At 37.7% G+C, this 19,783-nt stretch overlaps 1 protein-coding gene across 1 annotated transcript; it reads left to right on the top strand.

Annotated features, from left to right (window-relative positions):
• The first annotated feature begins 10,868 nt into the window (after positions 1-10,868).
• Positions 10,869-16,415, top strand: LOC108891394 (uncharacterized). The gene is made up of 6 exons (XM_051067722.1): positions 10,869-11,508; positions 13,231-13,344; positions 14,493-14,705; positions 14,797-15,855; positions 16,023-16,191; positions 16,295-16,415. Exons 3-6 carry the CDS (start codon positions 14,495-14,497, stop codon positions 16,413-16,415), a joined length of 1,560 nt encoding a protein of 519 aa, XP_050923679.1. The 5' UTR covers positions 10,869-11,508; positions 13,231-13,344; positions 14,493-14,494.
• Positions 16,416-19,783: the final 3,368 nt, after the last annotated feature.

Genomic DNA, 19,783 nt, shown 5'->3' with positions numbered 1-19,783 from the left:
TGACCGCAAAATATCAATCGATCCAAACCTGATACATGTAAGTGCAAAAAGTGATAAGCCAGAGTAATTGTTCCTGCCATGCCTCCTCATTTTAAAAGACAATTATAATCTGATCCTGTAAGCCTCGACTCCAAGGCTAATAGCCAGCTTAATGACACATGGATTGAATGGATGGTCCTAAAGAGACATCCACCCCCCTCTATGTCGGTATACCTACTCTGCCATTTGGTTCTTTTAAGCTCAATAAATACATTGCTTATGTGACAACTGATCACTGCCCCCGCCTGGATCTCGATTCAAAATGTTCTAGTTACACCCCTGCGGGCCTGGGCTATAGAAGCCCCTTTAGGAAGAAAGTGCTAATGAGAAATTTCATGCCATATCTCTTTGGGTCTAATGGGAACTGAGTTAGAAGAAAAAGTTTTCCATTAAAAACTTTATCCTTTTAACTTCATGACGAGTTTGCTCAACTTTGTAAAGAGAGAAGATGAGTGATGCAGTAAAACATTGCAAGGAAGAGAGGAACCCTTTGTTGGCTTTGTTGAGAGACATAAAATTTATCACTGATGAAATAGTGCAGGTCTCTTAAATGTCTTCACACGCAAGTATAGAGGAAGAGTTTTCTTGGAATGCAGACTTTAAGTACACAGCTCTACTAATTTGTGTGACATAATATACCAGATATTTGAGAGATACAGCAAGTGTACTGCAGTATAATATTGTGTTATGTTTTACCCATTTGTGATTACATACTCTACATACAATTGTCTCTGCTCAGACATTCTACCATCCAGTACTGTATGTACTCCTATCAAAGCCTTTTTGCACCTGTTATGTTATAATAAAAATACTGGCTAACAAATCATAAGCTATATTTACATTCACAGAAATGTCTGTTTTTAGCTGTGTTAGCAGGGCAACATTCAGAAATCATCACCACTAACATACAAAAACTGCTTGCCAACACATAAACATGCATTTGCACTCTGCATCAGATTTATAAATCCATTAGTGTCCATTGGTTTGTTTTGTAAATCTTACTGATTGTGAAACTGCATGAGCCTGATTTCCACTCCCACAGCCAGACACACACATATTTATATTACTGTTTTTATACCAACATATCTGTCTACTCCACCACTCATTTGACTGGTCAATGAAAAGAACTGCAGTTACACAGATCACACATTTGAAGTGGAGAGTTCATCCAACAAAGCATGTCCATTACTCAAGGTGGCTATTCAAATATCATGAATTTATCACATGTAAATTATCATTGCTGATAACATCTCAGTCATCACACATCAGAAAGATATTCACTTTATGGCACATGTATAAAAGTAGACTTCAGAAAGTGCTTCTCAAAAGTGGATGAAATAAAAACAATATAAACATAGGGACATTCAAAAAAGGTCTAAAATGTGAATAAAATAATAAAACTGATAATATGCACACAAAAATAATAATTTAAATGTGCCTAGGGCCATGCTAGCAGCATGAGTGGCAATGTGGTTCACACTGAGGACTCAACTATTGGATAGATTGCCAAGACATTTTGTATAGACATTCAAGTTCCTCATAGGATAAATCCTAATGACTTTGGTATTCCCCTGACTTTATCTCTAATACCACCATGAGGCTGACATTTGTGGTTTTAATTGAAATATCTCAACACCTCTTAGATGAATTACCATGAAATTACTCAGGTGATGCCTTAATGTTTCATCTAGGACCATCATATGTCCAGTGCTTTGGCTTATGACCAAATACCCATAACACTAAGAACATTCACATCAGCCTCAGCAGCACTTTGGACCTGGAATCAGTGTGGAATTAGCGTGTGTTGACATGCTATACTAAGATGGTAAACATAGGAAACACATCTGCTTAGCATCAGCATGCTAGCATTGCCATGGTGAGCATGTTACCATGCTAATATTAGCATTTGGCTTAAATGTGCCTAAGTGCAGCCTCAGAGAGCTGCTAGCACGGCTGGGTACTCTGAATCTTGTTAATTTCCCCTTTACCACATGATATTCAGCTCTAGAAAACTAAAAAACCATGTGTATACTTCATTTGATGTATGCATGTCACACATATTCTCACCACATGTTCTTTTCATTAAACTACAAGTAATGCCAGTTATATGCCTCCACCAACCAGTCAAACAATTGGATGGACCACCCAAAAATATAATGTCTTCAGCACCGGCCAAACACATAAAAAGCATGTTGTGATGGATACATTTCCTAATGCATACATTTCACATTTCTCATGCAAAAAAAAAAAAAAAAAAAAACATAATGGCTTTGCATATGCATGCATGATACATCTAGCCCCTAGAAACAGGTAAGGTATTGTTGTGGCACCATATTGGAAGACTTGGCTTTTTCTTACTGTTTATGGATAAGAATATTATGTCATATGGTTACTTAAAACATATTGAAAGCATAATTGCAGGATAGCTTGGATGGGTGTGAACATTTCAACCCGGAATGTGCCTTTATTTCTTAACATGCAGGTTACATTACAATAACCCAGATGAGCCATACAGTTTTGCACTGTAAATAGCAGAAGTGTTTTTGTCATCTCTTCAAAATGCTTACTCAGAGGAGAAACAAACTCTAGATCAGTGGATCCCTACTTTAAACATCACAACTGTCTGCTGAGGATGATGAGTGACTATAATCATGGTCCATTAAGCACACGCCAGTGAACGTTCCATGGAGACAATTTAGAGTATAAATTGCCCATACACCAAGACCCAATGTCTACCATAGACTTTTGTAGGCATTACTGTTGTTGAAGAGTAAATGGAATTGACTTGTGCCTTTGCCATATCCTAATCAATCTTTTTCCTACTGAAGTGCATAATATGGAAATGCACATACAGGAAGAGGAAAAAGGAAGAGGAGACAATAAAGCTGACCCACAAATACTTGGATTGACAAGGCCAGACAAACAGAGCTGCCTCATTAGGCATTGTTTGCTCAGGTCTCTGTTTGCTGAACCAGTCTAGGCCTACCTTATTTAAAAAGGTGCACCACTAACTACAACATTTGCATATCACAGAATTTTCTCCCACTGTACCTTAATGTGAAATAACTGCAGTGATACAGAGATCCAGGTATCACTTTTAATTTACAGGAGGTTGTCTACTAATATAATATGGAGGAGGAGCTAGACTTTGAAGCAGCTAAGAAATAAGACCTCCTTATGCTCAGTTATGTTATGCTGTGTTAATTGTTGACACACACTCTCACAATGAACGTGTTCCCTCTGTGCTTTTAGCTGTGTAAAGAATGGAACCTGTATATATGTTTGGTCAGACAATACAGTATTTCCAGTCAGCCCTGCAATGGACTGGCGATCTGTCCAGGGTGCACCCTGCTTCTTGCCCAGTGTCAGCTGGGATAGGCTGCAGCCCCCCTGCAACCTTTAATGGATAAGCGGTATAGATAATGAATGAATGAATGAATATTTAAAGTCATTAATGACTGAGGGAGGAACATATGACTCATGGGCAATGACTTAACAAGAACCTGCACTATCTGTAAACATCAGGAGGGCAAAAATTCTTCTCCAACAAAAGAAGAAAAATGTTGTTCTGCCCAAAAATCACTCAATAATAAAGAAATTTCCAGCTCAATAACTTCCAAATCAAAAATTTAAGTCTCTCTGGAGCTACACCACAGGACATTGCTCTCTAACTGAGACTGTCTTTGTCTAAGAGCAAATGTTATGTCAAAGTCTAGCAAGTTTCTGATGGAAACTTGTATTTTTAAAAAAAGATTTTGCAAGTATGTGCCCTGTTCATCCCAGTTAACCTTTACTGAGGATATTAATGTTAACAGTGATGATCTTAGGAACCATGAGAGGGTTTATAAACAGGCTGACAAGCATTTATAGCTCAGTATTTCATCTATATGTAGACCAATAAATCCCTGCAGAGATCTTAGCTTTCTACATGGGCTTTCACTGGTCAGCACTGACACTTTATGTATAAAATTGTAAGAGATGCTAAATTGTGTAGAGAGGAAACTATTTGGCCTGACTGGGGAAAAAGCAATAGTGTGTGGCCATGTGTGGTCTGCACTGCTTTTAAAATAGTATGTCAAACTATTAGTTACAGTCTGTGAAAAGCAAAATGCCTTGTATCCAGGATGTACAAATACATTTTGATGAGCAGTGGCTCAGTTTAAAGAAAGGGCACCCCCACTCTCTCCCAGTCTCCTGATGTTGTTTTACACATAGCCCCAAATGGAACTGACCACGTAAACAAACACAAACATAGCCTCCATGTGTTTCTCTACACTAATTAACTGATTGCTGAGACAACAATTTGGAACAAAATGGTCATATTTAGATTTAGGCAAACATGCAAAGTAACTATAAGTGCAGGATGTTAACAATGTGTTCATTTATGCCAAAAGGCCAAATATACCATTTCAAGATAGTCATAGTTTTATGTCTTACCCAGATTGAAAAAAAGCTAAAAAGCATTGAGACAGAAACCACCTCTGGATGTGTTCTAGCCACATGATGTGAAGGAGAAAATGTATCTGTCTCTCCAAAGTTCACATATTCTTTAGTCTCATTTGGATCTATGTCAGAAAGCAGACAATGTAGACAATGTAGAGCCTGTAAACGAGAGCCTGTAATGGCAACTAAAGTTACACAAAGTGCACAAGTTATTCATCTTGTGGCATTTTTGTCAGTTACCCAACAGCTTTAGGTGCATCACCACTACAGTCTGGACCTGAGTGCAGTTTGCCCTTATTACTCATGTCACCTGGGAAAAACTAAATGGACTGCAGTCAGATTTGTGATATGATCAACAGAAACATGTATGTGCCTAAATTTAAACACAAGTGCATTAAATCTGCATGTTATCAGGATATGGGACACTTTGAATGACTGAATGGTGTAAATGGAGACATGTATACAATAATGTTAACAATATCAATATCAATATATTATTATTTGGTTCAGAAAGGCAGCTTTTTTTTGCCAGAGAGGCAGTGGCAAATGTGGTAATATAGCCACTTTATGTGTTCCACACAGTGGTGAACCTCTTGATGTAAGTCATGGGTTGTGCCTCTAATGTTCCTAAACTTAGCCCCTCTGATCTGAAACAGCTCTTCTTGGCTAAATCTGAAACAAAGAAATTATAGGTAACAGAGGCTGCCTGTCAGTACCTTTCAGAACCCAAGAAACCAATCCAAAAACTATTGACATTAGTGTATCACCGTTATAGTTACGGTTTGGTTAAGTTTAGAACTACTGGGTTAAGGCTGAGGAATGAAAAAGCCAACACAGACTTATGATAGTTGATTTTAAAATTGAGGTGATTATTGAGCAATTTTTTTTTCAATTCAATTTTATTTATATAGCGCCATATCACAACAACAGTCATCTCAAGGCACTTTTCATATAGAGCAGGTCTAGACCATACTCTTTAAAATAGGTATTTACAGAGAGAGACCCAACAAATCCCACCAAGAGCAAGCACTAGGCGACAGTGGCAAGGAAAAACTTCCTTTTAAGAGGCAGAAACCTCGAGCAGAACCGGACTCAGGGTGGGCGGCCATCTGCCTCGACCGGTTGGGTTAAGAAGGAGGGAATAGCGAAAGAAGAACATAGCATAACACAGGTTCCATATCAGATGTAAGATGAGGCCAGTAATACAACAGTAGTAGTGATAGTAGTGATAATTAAAGTATTAACTGCTAACACAGCAATACAACTAATAGCAGTATAAGTAATTTCTAATTCTAGCAGCAGGTGTTGAGTGGAGTTGTAGGAGCAGCAGGGGACTTGTCATCACAGATCAGACTCTACAGCTCCAGAGGAAGAAATACCTGCAGAAAGAGACAGAAGAGGAGAGAGAGACGGAAGAGCACAATACTACAGGAAAGGGAGCACTGCAAGCTTTCCTGATGGTTTCCTTTTACATGTTGTATAGTACCCCACAGTGTTTTGTCTATATTGATCTGTTGTGGCAGTGACGTTTTGGACAGATTCAAAAACTCTCCAGCATGAACAAGCAGCTAAAGTTCAAATGCAGTTTCCAACCAAAAGCAGAACTGTAGAACTGTGGTATTGTCATGAGTGGTGTCTCTGCAGCATCTCTTAACCCTGCCATTTTCTCTTGTATCCCGTGCTGCACTGTTGCATGTACATGTGTGCGTTTTGTGGGGGACAGGGTCATCTGTGAAGGTAAACCATCTAAAAAAATAATAAATTCAGTGCTTATGACCAATGCTGTGGTTTTTCTGATGAGGATAGTTTGGGACACAGCAAGCTGAGGTTCACAGCTGGTCAATCTGGCACAGCTGCTGATTCCAGTTTTTCCACCAACTGTAATCTAAGTAAGTAGCAACATATAAAATATCAGCTCCATGGTAAGGACTTGAAAATAATAATCAAGCCAATAATGTTATGCATACAAATGCTTTTGTGTAAAGCATGAATGTGTGACATTCATTTTTTTATATTACATTCTATCCATACAGTTTTTAAAACTGAATTGCATGTTCAATTTAGTTGAAAAAAATTAAATATATTAATTAATAAATAAGTAAAAATGTTAAGAAATTACCTGTTTTTCTATCATGGAAGAGTATCTACATGTCACAGTTTAAAACTTGTAAGACTCCTCTCAGCGGAGCCTCTTGCCTCAAGAATGCCCATGGCTCTCGGAGAAATGTGCCTTTTGAAAGGATATTTTTATAGACATTCTGCTTTATTAGACAATCTACAGTGAAAAGTGACAGTATGGCGAAGAGATGGGAGGTGACAAGACACAAAAGATTTAAATATTTAAGCAGTTAGGTATGTGGCATCTGTATGTTTCTATGTGGTGTTTTGCACAAGACAATTGTGACAATCATTCTTCATGAGCCAAAGCATCACATGTGTCCATTTGGAACAAAATCACACCAACAGAAAGAAATGACAATTTTCAACATTTCATTCTCTCTTACAAAATTATGCAACAAAACCCACAAGAAAGATAATTGTTTCCTGTGCTTAACAATAATCATGTGTAGATAAAAACAATTAACAGAACACTCAGCAGGCTAGAAATGACCCCAACATGAAGAGCGACAGGAAACAGCATTTTGATTCTTAAGAGAATTTGTATGCAATAAAATCATTCAGCACAAATGAAAGAGCAATAATTTTCCTGGTATTTGTAAATGGTCCAGTCATGAACAAGCTCAGAGAGAAAATAGAAAAACAGAAATGTTAATAAAATAGATAGAAACACAAGGCTGTAATTCAGATTTCATTACAAAAAGAATGTCTCCAAACAACACTAGAGAAATCAAGATAAAAAGACAAAAACAAACGTGATTTTTTTTTAAAAGTTTGATGTCGGTTTTCTTCAAATGCCAAGAAATATTTATGATGCATCAAACTGTGTGATGTATAAGGACAGACAACACATTTCTAGGTTCACATGTACAGCATGGCTTTTGAATTTTCAGCAAAAAAAAAAAAAAAAAAATCCTTATGTTTGAGAAGCTGGAAACAGACAGAATTGCAGAACAAAGACAAAAGATAAAAATAGAATAAAAAAATCACAATTTGTTGATCAAAATAGTTGATTAATTTTCAATCAAGTAATCAACTAATGTTCTACAGGTCTCCATTATGTCAATGTTCAATGATGGCTCTGTTTGAACAGGCAAGACCCTTACAGAAAGAGCTGTAATGCTTGTGTGACATTTGCCATCTGGTGGCAACCCTATCAAAAGTTGGATGTGAACAACTGTGTGAAGAATATGATGTTTTTAACTATTTTACAAACCAGGCCAGTATCCTTAGGAATTACAGTACCAGTCAAAAGTTTGAACACACCTTCTCACTCAATCATTTTTCTTTATTTTATTATTTTCTACATTGTAGATTAATACTGCAGACATCAAAACTATGAAAGAACACATATGGAATTATGTAGTAAACAAAAAAATGTTAAACAAACCAGAATATTATATATATATAAATTATATTAATAATATATGTTTTATTTTGACTTTGACCATCAAGTCAAAGTCAGCTTTATTGTCAGTTCTGCCATATGTACGCACATACAGAGGATTGAAATTTTATTGCTCTTAGACCCACAGTGCCACAAGGTGAACATAAAAGTAGAAAAAATATATATATAAAACAGATATTTAGAGAGAAATAATACAAAAATAGAAATAAAAATAAAACATCTACAATACAACAGGTCAATAAATATAGACTAAGGCACATAACCATCAGTTGTGCTGTGAAGTGGTTCAGTTGGTACACAGTTCTATACAATGAATAGTCCTTCTTGACTACTGTTCTAACCCATATTATGGCAAGAACCATTCAGAATCTCTTTACTTTCAACTAAGTAAAGAGAAATAGCTGTCCATCATTACTTTAACCCTTGTATGGTATTCAGGTCAAATTGACGCGTTTAAAATTTTTACAAGAAGAAAAATGGTACAAGTATAATTCTTTTCTAACTAACCCAAAAGTGAAGACAATACAAGGGTTAAAACATGAAGGTCAGTCAATCCAGAAAATTTCAAGAACTTTGATGGTTTTCACAACTGCACTTGAGGATACATTCAAATGCTATGATGAAACTTGCTCTCATGAGGACCAAGGAAGACCAAAAGATACCTTTGCTGCAAAGGATGAGTTCATTTCATTAGAATTACCAGCCTTAAAAACTGCAAATTAATAGCACCTCAGACTAGTGCCAACATAAATACTTCACAGGGTTCAAATAGCAGATGCATGTCAACATGAACAGAGGAGACGGAGTGATTCAGGCCTTCATTTTCGAATTGGTGCAAAGAAACCACTACTGAGGAAGAACAGCAAGAAGAAGAGAATAGCTTGGGCTAAGAAACACAAGGAAGGGACATTAGACTAGTGGGAATTTTGTCTGATGAGTCCAAATTTGAGATTTTTCTTTCCACCTGCTATGTCTTTGGGAGACGCACAAAAGGTGAGCGGATGGTTTCTACACCTGTGGTTTGCCGGTGACACTGTTGGTGATTTATTCAAAATTCAAGGCACACTTAATCGGCTTGGCTATCACAGCATTCTGCAATGACATGCCTTCCCATCCGCTTTGCTTAATGGGACCATCATTTGGGACAGTGACTCCAAACTCAACTTAAACCCAATTGACATAGTTTTGGAATGAGTTGGACTGCTTCAGTATTAATCTACAATGTAGAAATAATAAAAATAAAGAAAAAAACATTGAATGAGAGGGTGTGTCCAGTAGTGTATATCCATGTTGGACAACACAGTGCCAGTGCATGCTGTTGTGTTAGGGTTGGGGTAGTGGATGAACTTGGAATAAACCAGTGTTTATTGCAGATCTGCAATAAACATGCACCAATTTGTTAACCTGAACCACTATCTTTCCCAAACCTCAACCCTATTTTATCTGCCATAACTGATCTTATTCATAACCCTTAACCAGCTGTTTTGTGCAGATATTATAGACATGGAGAAAAATGTTTTAAGCCAAAATCTAAGATAGAATTTTGCTTTTGCTATTATTCAATAGTGATGTTCTCTTAAAAATAGAGAACCCACAGGAAGAGGTGGGATTTGCTTTTTCAGGAAGAAAGAATATGTAATAGATGTTGTATATAGAGGATAAGACAGAGGCATGGTGTCACTATTGTCGTAAAGTTACAATTGACAGAATGACAATTAGGTAAAGACACACTGAAGAGACACTAACTGAAGAGGTCAGAGTGGATCATTCATTTAGCTTACAGGGCAAATCAACTATATTTTCTCAAACCCACACTGTAAAAAATATTCGTAAAATTTACAGTAAAAAACTGCTAAATACCAACAGGAAATGACTGTAAAATTGAAAACAGTATATCAGCGTAGTAGATACATGGAATTACCCTAAATTAACTAACGATTCAGAACTTTAATTTTTACTGTAACAATATGTTAAAAACACATCATTTTACTGTGGAAAATATAATACTTCGGTGAAATGAACAGGGAAATACTGTAATGTCACAAATTATGTAATCACAGTAAAATTAACGCTTTAATGCTGTTTAAATTACAGATTTTTGTGATATGTACTTCAAAATTTACGGTATAAAACTGTTAACAAGTCAGGAAGAACACACCTTAATTTATATGGAAATAAGATGTTAAAAATATGGTAAAGAATGTTTGAAAGAAAAGAAAGCATGATCTGTATGGACAGTGAAACACCAGAAACCGAAAATAGTATTCCATCTTAAGTCAAGAAACGATACATAACTTTAATCTTTGCTGTCATAATACGTGGAACACACACAGTGAAAATATACATTTGGGTCAAATTAATGGTAATTGAACCCAAATGTATATTTTCACTGTAATAATGTCCAATACTATAATGTCAGATTTTGCAGATGTGTACTTTTGAATACTTTTTGAGTTCATCTTTATAATCCTGAAAACGGCTCTGCTGGGTATGTGTACTCTGCTCCCAGGTCTAAGGGTATTTTTGTGAATTTTCCTCACTTGGAATTGTTTGTGTATTATAGCTCATAAAATAGTCATCTTTTAAGTCACTATCATGTAATTCACATCATTTTTTTCAGAACAACCTGAGCTTTCATAATATCCATGTTATAATTGTCATTTGAATGTAAAAAAAGCTATAGACTCATAAAGAGAAAGAAAAAAATAAATCTAAAAATAAACTTCACATATATTTATTGTAAAGCAAACTATAATTAACAACTTTCTGGACATTTTAAAAATGTTTTCTAAGGTCTTAGGGATAATGGGGTAAAAAAATTAAGGCTTTAACTATAATACAAATGTACAAAACACCATAACAATTGCAAAGATAGCCACTCGTTTTATTGAAGTTGATGCCACTCCTGAAAACAGTTTCTGTCTGCAATGAGACAGAGTGCTACATCACAGAATTGGCATTTCCAAGGAGTAGCTTGCTTTGTTTACATACATAACAGTGGTGTGCGCAATTACGTCAGAGGAGTGAGCCATCTTTCTACTTTCTACTCTTTGATACACCACGTGAGGATACAAAGCCGTACAATTGGATATTGGCACATCATGTGATGGTGCATGATTGTCTGATTGGACACTGAATTTGCCAACGAGCTGAAGCGCTTCCATGTTGCCGGAAAACAACACCAGCGGCATTTTCGGAAAGGCTGAAGTCTCCTCTTTTCAACAAAAAAAACAAGCAAGTTATTATATTGAGCCGTTCCGGAGATATTCGCTGTTATGTAACGCTTGTCCCTCGGGATCGTATACGATGCCGTAGACTCCGAAGAGGCCCGCCAACCAGTGATAGCGGCAGAGATGCGCGTGCGCGCACACACAGGAGAAAGAGTAGCAAAGTAACGGTCACACAGTTGAAACTACACGGCGGTTTTGCACGGCGGGCCGGTTTAGCTTTTTTCATCTGTGAGGATAAATTTCTGATGGCACAACGCGACTAAAGAGCACGTAAGTAAAATTGTGTTAAGATATGTCTGCATGTCTAAAGAATTTGTTCCACTGTGATAGCAAACAAAGCTAGTTTACATAGGTTAGCTACATATGTCAGGTTAAATTTAACGCGGTCTTTTCTGCAGTTTTGTGTTGCCCACGTTTAAAAGGTGAACGTTAGTTTTCCTTATCTTTACAAACTGTGTTAATTTTGCTAACTGTTAGTTGAGTTGAACTGCCTTTTGTCACATTGTGTATGTTGAGTCGAGTACTAGCTTAGCTTACCGTAGCAAAAGTCGCCAAATGCAAAATGTTAAATTGTAATTTCTGTGGTAAGTCTGTTAGGACTTTGAGAGGATATGTGCTTCACTGCAAACTCCACAGAAATGAACCGCGCTGTTTATTTAAGTGCTTTGGAGATGGATGCAAGCAGACATTTTGCAGGTATGGAGCCTTTAAGGCTCATTTTTACCGGAGGCATAATGTTGTTCCTCCTAAGGAAACTGTCGGGGCGGCTGTTAACACTTTTAAATGTGTAGTGGCCTTGTGTGAACGACAGTGTCAAGACACCCAAGAACTGGTTGCTCATTTGAAGGAGCATATTGTAGAAGGACGTGATGTAAGTTGTCCAGTCAGAGGATGTAATACTGATTTCAGGGTCAAGTCTTCATTTACCGCGCACATGTCACGGAAGCACAGAGGTTTTACAGACTATAGTGTAAGTGATGTGTACAGAGAATCAGCTTCTCATCCTTCAACATCTACTCCACCTGAGTCAGGTGACTTTGTTCCTCACTGTGATGCAGGTCCAGCAACAGGCACAGATGAAGTCGATTTGGACATATCTGAAGATTTCAGTGATCTTTATCTTAGAAATGTGAGTTTGTTCTACTTGAGATTGCAGGGGCAGTTCCTTCTGCCTGCTTCAACTATACAGAACATTGTTGAGGAAATGCAAAACATACATGAGTTGGGTCAAACATATACTTTGAGTAAACTTAGTTCACTGTTGAAAAATGATACATCATTATCAGATGAGGACATAACCAAGGTTTGTGAGTCTGTCAAGGGATTTGATCTGTTCACTGCATGTCATACTGGGCCAATGCGAACAGCTTATTCAAGAGTGAAGTCTTTCAAAGAAAATTTCAACTATGTGGAGCCCAAGAAAATGTTTTTAGGAAACGATGAGAACAGGATAGATAGGTTTGCTTATTATGTGCCTGTGAGAGAGACTTTAAAATGTTTGTTAGAATCTGATCTGTGGCAGAACTGTGTGTCTCACCTGAATCTCCTTCAGATGTTCTATGTGACATTAGTGATGGTCAGATATTCAAAAACAATGATTTTTTTGCTCAAAATCCATCATGTGTCAAGTTAGTTCTATACCAGGATGCATTTGAAGTTGTTAACCCTTTAGGCTCTGCCAAGACAAGACATAAAGTTTTAGCTGTCTATGCATCTGTTGCCAACTTGCCACTTCATGTACGGTCTGACACAGACCACATGTCACTTGTGTTATTGTGTAGAGAGAAGGATTTCAAAGCATTTGGGCATGCTAAGGTGTTCTCTGAACTAATAAGAGACTTGAAGGAATTGGAGGAGAATGGGATTTCTGTATCAAATGAAACAGTCAAGGGAACCTTGTATTGCATTGCTGGAGATAATTTGGGCTTCCATTGCATCGGCGGATCAACATATTTCTGTAGGTACTGCCTAATAAACAGATCTGACTTTCAGGGTGATCCAAATCTGTGTGGACCACAGAGAACCATTGAGAACTACAATTCTGCTGTTGATCGCCTCCAGAGTGAAGGAACATCACCAGATGTGGAAGGAGTAAAGTATAAATCGGTATTTAATTCTTTGAAATACTTTAATGTCTGTCAGCCAGGTTTGCCACCTTGTCTGGGACACGACATCTTCGAGGGTGTTTTGTCTTATGATGTTGCACTATATCTTAAGTATTTCATAAAGAAAAAGGCTTGGTTCACTTATTCCATTCTGAATCGACGCATTAAACAGTTCAAATACTGTGCTTCTGATGCTTCTACAAAACCATGTGAGGTCAGCCCCCATGGAGCTAAACTCTCAGGTCAAGCTGTACAGAATTGGAATTTTCTAAGGCTGTTGCCTCTCATAATTGGTGACAGAGTGAAAGATACAGCAGATGATGTGTGGCAGTTGACTCTGCAGCTGAAAGATATTGTGGACATGATATGTGCTCAGAAAATCTCTGTCCCTCAGGTTGCATACCTTGATGTTCTTATTCAAGAATATTTAGAGTCAAGAAAAGCTCTATTCCCAGAAAGTGGCCTCAAACCAAAGCATCATTATTTACGTCACTACCCAGAAATGATTCTGAAATTTGGGCCCCTGATCAGACTATGGACAATGTGCTTTGAAAGTAAGCACAGTTATTTCAAGAGTTGTGCAAGGAATTTGAAAAATTTCAAAAACCTATGCCTTACTCTGTCTGAAAGACATCAGCTGTTACAGGCGTATCTTTCAGCAGGATCAACAGACAAGACTGTCTTCCAAGTTAAAGATAGTTCTCCATTTTACTCAGTACTATACAGTAAAGCTATTCAAGATGCAGTCAGACAATTTGGATTCACTGAGACCAACACAAAGGTCACAGTAGAAATTCTGTATAAGGGAACGTCATATAAAAAAGGGCAATTCCTTGTCAGAGGGAACATTGACTCTGTGCAGTTTGGTGAAGTAGTGCTCATTTTGATTAAAAATGACACTGTTCATTTTCTGATGTCAGTGTACACAGCAGAATTCCTTTCTGAGTACCACCTTTACTCAGTGAGGAAAGACTAGGAAAAGATGCAGTGTCTGAAAATCAGTGACTTGATTGATTTTTATCCATTGCCATCTTACATGAAAGATGGATACCAAATAGTTCCTTTGAAACACAGTGTGTTATCACATTATTAGCTGTCTTGGGACTGTCATTCTGGGGTTAATTGTGCTTTATTCACTTTCATACTCAGAAATGGATGACGCAGAGCAAATCAACATAGGCAGTGCCATCACAAGGGTGTTACCAGACCTCCCAGCCTCAATCTTGGATATTTTAGTGGAAACACTCCAATCACTGGGGGTAGAGACCACTGAGGATTTACACTTCATTCAGGAAGCTGATCTGCTTACTACGCTGAGACCAATTCAAGCAAGAAGATTGGTAGCTGCCTGGAAACAAACCAGTAAGTAATTTTGACAACCTTTTTTGAAGCAGGTCTGTAACCAAAGATAAAACATCATTTAAATACATTTTGTTGATTCTATTTTTTACAGCACAAACCAGTGAAGGCCATAGCCAGTCAGTGTTGTCCTCTCCATCTTCTTCAACATGCTCTTCAGTCAGTCTCTCTCCATCCTCCACCCATTGGATTACTGCTGCAGACTGGGTTGACAACTTCCAGATCCCATGGATGAAGTTTCCTGAAGGTTTGATGCAGTGTTTAGAGAGGGGGGAAAGGCCAAATCCACGGCTACGCAGAGAGATGGTCCGGATTGTTGTTACTGAAATGATGAAAGTCTGTGCCTCTCCCAGTACAAAAGCCTCTACAGAAGTTGCCAAAAAAATGATTGCAAAGTATCCACAGTCACTGAAAGATGTGATAGCAGGTGATGTGGTTGGACTAGGATACTACTCACTAGTCAAGCAGTTACAAGCGAGAATTGAAAATGTGAAGCGGTCTTCAGCACCAAGGATAAAGAAGCGCAAACAGGATTCAGATCAGTATGACACAGATGAAATCCCAGGTGAACAAAGGGCAGCTATGCAGGACACCTATGGTTGCATAAAGTGGGAAATGGAATATATGCCAGTGAGTGAGACACCAGAAAGCCAACAGGAGAAGAAAGACAAAATGAAAGCACTCAGTGAACAGACTAACTTCAGCCCAGGTGAAATAGAAACTCTTATGAAGTGTACCTACTACAGCCAACGTAAAGACATAAACAAGGGAACAGATCTGCAATCCCTCATGGAGGGGTGGCCATTTTTGTTCAAGGAGATTGGCATGACAGTCCACTTCCAAGAGCTCACTGGGATATTGCTGAAAGAGACTTTCCTCACCAATGTAGAAAAAAAGGGAAAACGGCTTCTGGACTTCATGAGAAACAGTTGTGCAGACAAGAGCAGAAGAGTTCTTCAGGCTGCCACAAAGCTGGAAATTCTGAGAGGACAGTTGGAGGGCTGCTCAGAAGATGTCAAGGATATGGTGCTCCTTCTTCTCTCCTACTTTGATGAAAAAGAGGAGAACCTCTTCCACTACGTTGACCAAACATGTCTGGCAAAAGAAGTACACGTGGAAAGTTTGCCTGTGACGCCATGCATCATTGTATGTGGTAAGTCTTGATAATCAGTTTCACTAAGCTAATGCTAGGAAGTATTACATAAAAAATGTCATGCCTTGTCATGTTTTGAAGTGTTGCTTCAAATCCTAGCAATTTTGGTAAGACTGCTTTTGGATGGTAATGGCTGGTCTGCTATTCTACCTGTCTGTTCTTTGCAGGAACGTCATGCTATGCTGCAAGACAGTTCATGCTGAGTGTAGATTGCAAAGTTGTGAATGACCACATCCCCGACTTCATCTCTGCCATCTGTTTGATGTTTGGAACCTACTACTGCCTCAATATCCATTACCCCGTGAGTCTGGGCTCCACACTTGGGTTCCTTCAGAGGTAAAGAAATTTTTTTTTTTCTATTAATTAATAATAAAAGAAATTCCTTGTTTAAAAAAAAAATCAGTATTTTTAGTGGTTGATTATGAAATTATGTTCAAAGGTGTTTCTTCATGATCAATCCTGAGAGGGGCACAAAAGTTGAAACAAAGAAGAACAAGAAACAGCTGTCGGTGAACCCAAGAGTCCTCACTCTCATCACAAATCTCGCTGGGACATGTTAAAGATGGACCTGTCTAGCTGAACTGTTCAAGTCTGACCTCCTCCACAGCATAACGTAATTAATTAACCTGTGTATTATTGTGTTGATTATTTGATTATTGATTGGTTTGGTTCATAAAATGTCAGAAATGGTGAAAATGTGGATCACTGTTTTCAATGTCTCTGGGGACTCTTTCAGTTACTTTAAACTGCGGTGTGTTTTCTAGCTGGCTTCTTTTTTTGTTACTAGAAGCAACTTTCCAGAGAGGACAGACGATGAAAAGAGATGTGGTAACTGAACATCAGTGACTTCATTAAAGTTTGAGTTGTGTTTTCTAGATTTGACTTGGGTTTTTTTTTTTTTTCCAACAAGCAACCTTTCGGAATACTATTAGTTTACAATTAGTTTACAATAATTCATAGGTTTTTCAATAGAGATTTACCACAAACAGAACATTTTCATTTGTTACTGGCATACTGTATTTATTTTATATGTTATCACTGTATTTTTTACAGTGAAATTCTGGCAACCACAGCTGCCAGTATTTTACTGTAAATTATACAGATTTTTTTATAATATAGATGTTATTTTTAAAGAAAATTACTGTAAACAGATTTACAATAGATGTGTTTTCTACATAGTAATTTACTGTAAACAAAACAGTTTTCAACCATGAAATTTACAGTTCCTAAAAAAGCATACCGTATATACATGGTCACCATATTTTTTACAGTAAAATTCTGGCAACCACAGCTGCCAGTATTTTACCGTAAAATATACAGAATTTTTTTTACAGTGCATTGACGATATGGGAGATGCTGACTATTTGGCAGCAATACAGGGTTTCTGGTTCCATAAGCCATGATTACATTAGTTCTAGGTGACTGTGGTGACTTACACTCTGAACTTCACTTTTTTTGTTTTTAGAAATCAGTCATGCCGGGCACACTAGCAAAGCAACTGTTTTTCTTGGACCTCTCGCTGTTTCAATGTTTCCAGTACATTTGTGACATTTCCAGGGAACAAACCTAAAAAAAACATCCACAGGGGTGGAGGTGTCTTAAAACAACAATTTATTAAATCTGGAGTCTTGAGACCTTTGGCATTTATTTATCAGGTTTTCCCCATTAAGATGCGTTGCAGAAAAGAAGCCATTCTTACCAGACCTCCATCAGTAAATGAACAAGCCTACACGAATAGGAAGTCCTTCACCATTACTGTGCAGATAAACTACAGCATACTATTGTCCTAGGCCAAACCCTCTGGTGACCCTGAGACAGCAACATTATAAAATACAGTGTCAGCTAGTGTTGAGTCAATCAGCTTCTTAGAGCTCCAGTTCCAAGACTCCATTGGCTCATGGGCACCCCCTGAAAGTTATGTGACATCATGGCAACGATTCTCCATGTACTGCCACAATTTTAAGAGTCACACTCTGCTAAACAAATAAACCCATAAATAAACTCACCTTGTAGTAGTAGTTGCATTTCTAGTTTGGTCTTTGTCATCTGCAGCCTGATGTCCATTAGTAGATTCCTTTTCTTTTACTAAGTGGTCCTCATAAAGCTCTTCTACAGAAGAGCTGACACTCACTACTAGATTTACAGTATTGACTTACAGTCAAACAAAACAGCATACAATAAACAGCATCTTACATTATTCAGTGGTGCTCTGTCAGTGGTAAAAAGTTAGTTAACTGCCTCAGTTACACAATATCTACTTAAGCCACCATCCACAACTGGATACAGTATACCCATGTAAATCTGAGGGGGCAAATCCCAGAGTGTACTGATCTGCACAAGGATGCATTTTATTTCTTATGAATTCAGTTCATAAGAGTATATCTATACCTCTATATACTCTTAAAGCACATGTGCAGACTGGCTCCACTGTTGCCCATTTAGCAAGTTTTTCAGTAGAGTTAGTCATTTCATGTTATAGCTGAATGTGAGAGGCCTTACTATACTTTAAAACTTAAAAAGGTTGGGAAATGTATCCATGGAAATAATGTCATAAGTGGTCCCAGAGGTTCTTTGTAAAAGGCTCAACTTGAGCTAGATGGTTAGATATACCAAATTAAAAATCGAGATGGAAACAAGAAAGAAAAGAACAAGTAGCACACCTTGCAGTTTTGTAGAGAAAAATCTAGGAGACATTAAGTCCAACAGCCATTAACGCTGCTTAATTATATACCTGTGGAGCTATACTGGTGCCAGAAATTTAGCAGAGGCTGGCTGACTGAAGAACTGAGAATCTTAAAACAACAGTCACCCACTGTCTCCATATATTTTTTGACTTCATTTGCCACGTTGCCAGATATCAACAATTACTTTGGCAAATACAATATCATCATAATCAAAAGATATAATGGCCAAAACTACACAAACGACATGAGTTGTAATGCACTGTAATACACTGTTTTCTTTGAAGGTACCATGAAGCCTGAATAGTTGTCTAATTTGTGATTTCTGTTTGATTTTTGCCAAAATATTTCAATCATTGTTTGCTATGACATTGCTTTATGTTTTTTTTTTTTTAATTTTGTCAATACCAAACACATTAAGTCAAAAGGTAAGAACTAAAAAGCTGCACTAATGCCACAGTCGCATGAGTTCATGGCTTTGCACCGAAACAAGGCTGCCACACATTCTGTAGAAAAATACTGGTGTCTGTATAATAAAGACAAATGGATGATGTGAAACCCAGAGAGCCATTGACTGGTTCCAACTGCCCCTTCATCATTTGCATTATTCCCTCAGTATTGTAATGCCAAAAGCAAAGAGTCAGTGCTGAGTGAATTCAGACCACGAGATCAAGGTGGGGCTATGCTGCATAAGTCCTGCTAATGCATGCTTTGAATGGAATTCTTGAGATTTTTCAAGACAAGTCACATTACACCCACATTTAAAACCCATGACACTAGAGAAACAAATACCAAATCCAAATCCAAATTTTTCTACCTCAGTGATCCAGTATACAAGAAATCTCTTTGCTGCCTTGCTTGCAGTCTAAATTACCTGTTTATCTGTGTGGAGATAGACTCTTATCGTATATTGAATATGTTGACAGGAAGCAGCATGGTTTGTGGGGTGGATCCGATGGGATGGCATGTCTTAAAGGTAGTGACTCTCTGCTTCACTGATAATTCTCTATGCAGCATTTGCTGTAGTTGCTCCAGCTCAACTTCTGCTCAGTGTTTGTTTTACCCTGTAAGCCGTATTGTTTTCCTCACTACTGAACATCAGTTAGTGTGTGGTATACAGGATGTTTTATGTATGTTTTTACCTTGCTGGAATGTCTGAGGGTTTCCAGATGTTTTCACTTTTACGAGTTTCCTATGTTTAAGTTAACCTTTGGGGTTCATGTTTAGGATAAGAGTTAAGAATGTGA

Source organism: Lates calcarifer, unplaced genomic scaffold, assembly GCF_001640805.2.
Source record: "Lates calcarifer isolate ASB-BC8 unplaced genomic scaffold, TLL_Latcal_v3 _unitig_1941_quiver_1928, whole genome shotgun sequence".
NCBI classification, from domain to species: Eukaryota; Metazoa; Chordata; class Actinopteri; family Centropomidae; genus Lates; species Lates calcarifer.
This window is presented reverse-complemented; position numbering and strand designations above follow the sequence as displayed.